Here is a 4,650-nt window from a genome sequence, read left to right as displayed (position 1 = left end):
TCTTCGCTGGGCGCCTGTGCATGCAAATTAACCGCCATCTTTGTTGGGTTAATTTGCATACTCTTCTGATTGGCTGGTGGGTGTAGCAAAGGTATGGTTAATTAGCATCTTTGTCTTTTATTAGTGAAGGTGTGTGTGTGTGTGTTATAATCATAAAATTTGCAATTTTAACTATTTTTAGGTATAGAATTCAGTGGCAATGCCTCCTAATATTACACTAACTATGTTGTGCATCACTACTATTTTCAAATTTTTTCATTATCTGAACAGAGACTCTGTAACCAGTTAGCAATAACTCCCCATTTCCCTTCCCCACAGCCCCGTCACCACTAATCCTCTGTCTCTATGAATTTGCTAAACCTTTATATTTTATGCAGAACTACTAAGAATTACAGATTAGATTTTGAAATAATCTCTTTACAGTTTCTTATACGGTGCTGTCATTATCTGTAGTATCTGTCCTTGTTATTTATTGCTTCATAACAAAGGACCCCAAAACTTAGTTTCTTCAAACAGTAATAGTCATATGTTATTTCTGATGGTTTTTATGGGCGAGGAATTCAGCCAGGGATGGTGGAGATTACCTGTCCCTGCCTGGGGCCTTTGTGGGAAGCCCCCAAGGCTGGGGTCTGGAAATTGCTGAAGTCTCCTTCCCTCACATGTCTGGCGGTTGATGCTGGCTGTAACCTGGGGGCCTATCTGGGTTGTCAACTTGGACATCCACATGTTATTTCTCCATGTGGCCTGGGCTTTCCCACAACATGGTGGTTGGACTTCAAAGCATCTCAAGACATAAAGGAGAGAGGGGGGGAGGGAAGAGAGAGAGAGAGAGAGAGAGAGACACACACACACACACACACACACACATCGGCCAAATGGAGGCCACACAGCCTTCAGTGACCCAGCCTCAGAGGTCATAAGCGTCCCTTCACTGCATTCTGTTGGTTGATACAATTACAAAGGTCCACCAAGGCTCAGGTAGGAGGAACACAGGTCCTACCTCTAAATGAGTCAGGGCCACACTGTGAGAAGAGCATGTGAAATGGGGTAAAAATTGGTGTGACCATCTTTGGAAACGCAGACTGCTGCAGTGTGTGTGTGTGTGTGTGTGTGTGTGTGTGTGTGTGTGTGTGTGTGTGTGTGTGTGTGTTTTCACAGTGGTACCCAATTCAACCCCAGTAGGACTTCTCTGAAATTAATTCCTTTAATGAACCTTAGCTGCTAGCTCATCAGTTGTGAAGACAGGAACCCTGCTTCCTCTATCAGGAGGTTGCGATTTACACATTGAAAAAGAGATAAAAAAACGTGAGATGTCGCTGTTGTTAGAAAAGAAAACAAGATAATTTTTAAAATGTGTCTGTTAAAGTAGCTGTGCTAATTCTCCTTGGTCAAGAAAAACAGTTTAATATGAAAAACATATTTTTTTATGAACATTGTGTTTATGGTTTGGATGAAATACATTTCTCTAGGTTCTTGATTGGCCTGAAATATTTAAACACACAGCACCTCTTTCCCTGATTTGCATGTGGAGCCGATAGTTTATGAAGTACGTTTTAATTACATAAGTCCTGTTGCCATTCACCTAACCTTTCCAAAGCTGGGTGTCCTCCTCTGGAATATGGGAAAACTCATAGTACCTGCCTCACACAGCAGGCGTGAGGATCACAGGAGTGAATAGATGGGAAGTGCTTGGCACGTTGTAAATGCTAAAATAAAATAAAAGTCACACGCAGGGAGTGTATGGATGTGTGAATGGTATTCTGCATCTACACATATTCATAGAGTCCCAGCAAAACGGGAATCATTCCCAACAAGGTACTCAAAAGAGAAAAGACAGGGCTCCTGAAAGCAGGTTGTCCAGCTGTTCCGTTGGGAAGCACATGCCAGATTGCTTGTTAAGTTGATAACTGTTTGTTTTTCCCAGTTTGAAAAAGAAAAACAGCACGATATCCGAACCTTCTTTTTACCAAAACCTAAAAAAAGGAACTCGGTGACCTCCTGTGATGACTCAAAGCTATTCCACGAGAAAAATACTGTAGTGCCACTAGGCCCTGGAAAAATACCTACAAGAGATACCACTGATTTTGAAAACAGTTTTGAACCTGAAGCTAAAAGACAGAAGTCAGTCACCCCCGATGACCGTGGCAGCCCCCGACAGGCGCAGCCGGCCTGGCCCCGGAAAACCACAGCTCTAGCCCAGGCCACCGCCCCGGCCCCTCCCCACGAGGACTGGCAGTGTGGTTTCTGCACCTACATCAACAACGCATTGCTGCCTTACTGTGAAGTGTGTGGGAATCCTCACGGCAGCGCTGGTGAGTACACGGGGCCCCGACAGGGGTGTTTCCAGATAGCCTGTGGTTTTTGAGACCACGGCTGCTTCATAGGGCAGTGTGACTCGGCACTGCCTTCAGCTTTTAAGCCGGAGGAACAGCTGCACATGTGAAGTGAATGTATCCCCTTGTGGAATGTGGAAAGCTCCTGGCTCCATCAAGAATGTGGACCCCCAGCGTCTGTGGCCTGGCATTAATTTGGCACAAATGGACGTTTCTGATTAATGCCAGCAGGATGTGAATTCAGTGGGCAGGACTAGAAGCTCTGTTGCTATGGCAGCAAATATGCCTTATAGTCATAGACCTGCTGTTTTCTTTACTCAGAGGATAATACTTGATTTTAAAGAAATTACAGATTATTTTTATTCAAATAACAAAATAACCCAATGTCGCTTCTTTGTCTAGTAAAATATACACTAGGCCATGTTTCTTGCATGACAATCATAGAAATTCCTCTCTAGATCTTTTTAAAGAACGATTTGATATGTTTTATGAGTTTATTCTTTTTTAAAGCATGCTATTTTAAAAGTAGACATCATAAACATACCTCAGAGTATGTTTTTATAGCATAAGATGCCATTTCCTGATGCTTTGTTTTTGGAATGATTATTAATACCTGGTTGTCTTAAGAAAAAGATCACTCGTATGCCTTTGTTGCCAGTTCTCCTGGGTGAGAGGTCATTTTTTTAAAAAATATATTTTATTGATTTTTCACAGAGAGAAAGGGAGAGAGATAGAGAGCTAGAAACATCGATGAGAGAGAAACATCGATCAGCTGCCTCCTGCACACTCCCCACTGGAGATGTGCCCACAACCAAGATGCATGCCCTTGACCGGAATCAAACCTGGGACCCTTCAGTCCGCCGGCCGACGCTCTATCCACTGAGCCAAACCAGTTACAGCGAGAGGTCATTTTTTATGGTAACTCAAATGCCAAGTTGACAGTTTTGGAACCTGGAAGAAGTCATTTTGTTTCATCAAGTGTAATAATTGCTCACATCTACTTTTCCATCATATGTGAATTCTTCAGAGTAGTAACATTAACAAAGACGCAGCTAAGTTGAAGCTGAAACTGCAGTTCCTTCTTGCCTGCCATGCTTCCCTCCGTCTTAGCTTTGATTTGAGAGAAAGTGTAATCAGTAGCTGAGTCTTTTCCTCTTTCAATTCTGGATGTTCCTACCCAAACTGACAAGGCTGCCATCTGGGTGGTTATATTTGTAACGTGGACACCTGTTGTCTGTGAACTAAATTGGAACCACAAGCTTATCCCATATCATCTCTCTCACAATTTGCATTACCTCATTCAATTTCCAACTGCTACAGGCAATAAAAATAAAGTATCTTGTGACTACAAAGTAATGTCAATTCACATTAAGTACGTAAGTTGAGCGATTTAGCAACAAAAATTATACTTTAATAGGGTTTTATAGTTCTGATTTCTCTTTGTGTTGATACCAAGAGCAACAATGAATGTTTCTAGACCCATGATTTAATAAGCAAACTCCCAAGCAATCCAAACAAAAACAAAATATCTTTTGTGAACAAGCAACTATCTGTTCAAAGAGAAACATATATTCTACATAACAATGATATTACTGTATATAAAAGTTATTAGGTTTATGTTACTGTAATTTGGCATAGTGATTTCCAGCCTTAATTTGGATATACCCCAAAAGTATTGAACCACAGAATTATTTCTAATCCATCTAAATTTTTAAGTCCTTGCCTGCCATATAACACTTTGAGGGTATGGTGGAATCCAAAAATCAAAGGAGCCGTCTTAGGATATTACATTCCTGTAGAGGTTGCTAATGCAGATTCTAGCACATTAGAGGAGATTTGGTACAGTATACTAGTGAGCACTAATATTTGTCAACTAGAGGCCCAGTGCACAAAATTCATGCACCTGGGGGGGGGCGTCCCTCAGCCTGACCTGCACCCTCTCCAATCTGGGAGCCCTCGGGGGATATCCAACTGCCAGTTGCAATCCGGGACCTCTGGCTCCTAACTGCTCACCTGCCTGCCTGCCCTAACCACTCTGCCTGCCTGATCCCCCTAACTGCCCTCCCCTGCCAGCCTGGTCACCCCTAACTGCCCTCCCATGCCAGTCTGGTCGCCCCTATTAACTTTTTTTTTAATCTTATTCCCTTCACACACACAATTGCAGTTGACTTCCTTATTGGCTTCTCCCTGTCACACAGTTTTTCTCTTTCCTTTATGTAACACTATTTCCTACTGACTCATCATTTATAAACTTTTCTTTCCTCCTTATTTCCTACTTCTGTTCCATCATCCTTCTTCCCATCTTTCTCCTACCCTC

The 4,650-nt window shown here is 42.4% G+C and overlaps 1 protein-coding gene across 2 annotated transcripts in view; it reads left to right on the top strand.

Moving 5' to 3' along the window:
- ZRANB3 (zinc finger, RAN-binding domain containing 3) overlaps positions 1 to 4,650 on the top strand; it is a 189,728-nt gene that overhangs the window by 161,344 nt on the left and 23,734 nt on the right. For both annotated transcript variants that reach the window (XM_005868874.2, XM_014541779.1), the window contains exon 12: positions 1,925 to 2,312. In XM_005868874.2, coding sequence (XP_005868936.1) covers positions 1,925 to 2,312 — 388 coding nt within the window. The remainder of the gene's footprint in view (positions 1 to 1,924; positions 2,313 to 4,650) is intronic.

This window comes from Myotis brandtii, unplaced genomic scaffold (genome assembly GCF_000412655.1).
Source record: "Myotis brandtii unplaced genomic scaffold, ASM41265v1 scaffold278, whole genome shotgun sequence".
In the NCBI taxonomy this organism is placed as follows: Eukaryota; Metazoa; Chordata; class Mammalia; order Chiroptera; family Vespertilionidae; genus Myotis; species Myotis brandtii.
Note: the sequence above shows the minus strand (reverse complement) of the source record. Positions and strands in the feature narration are given on the sequence as shown.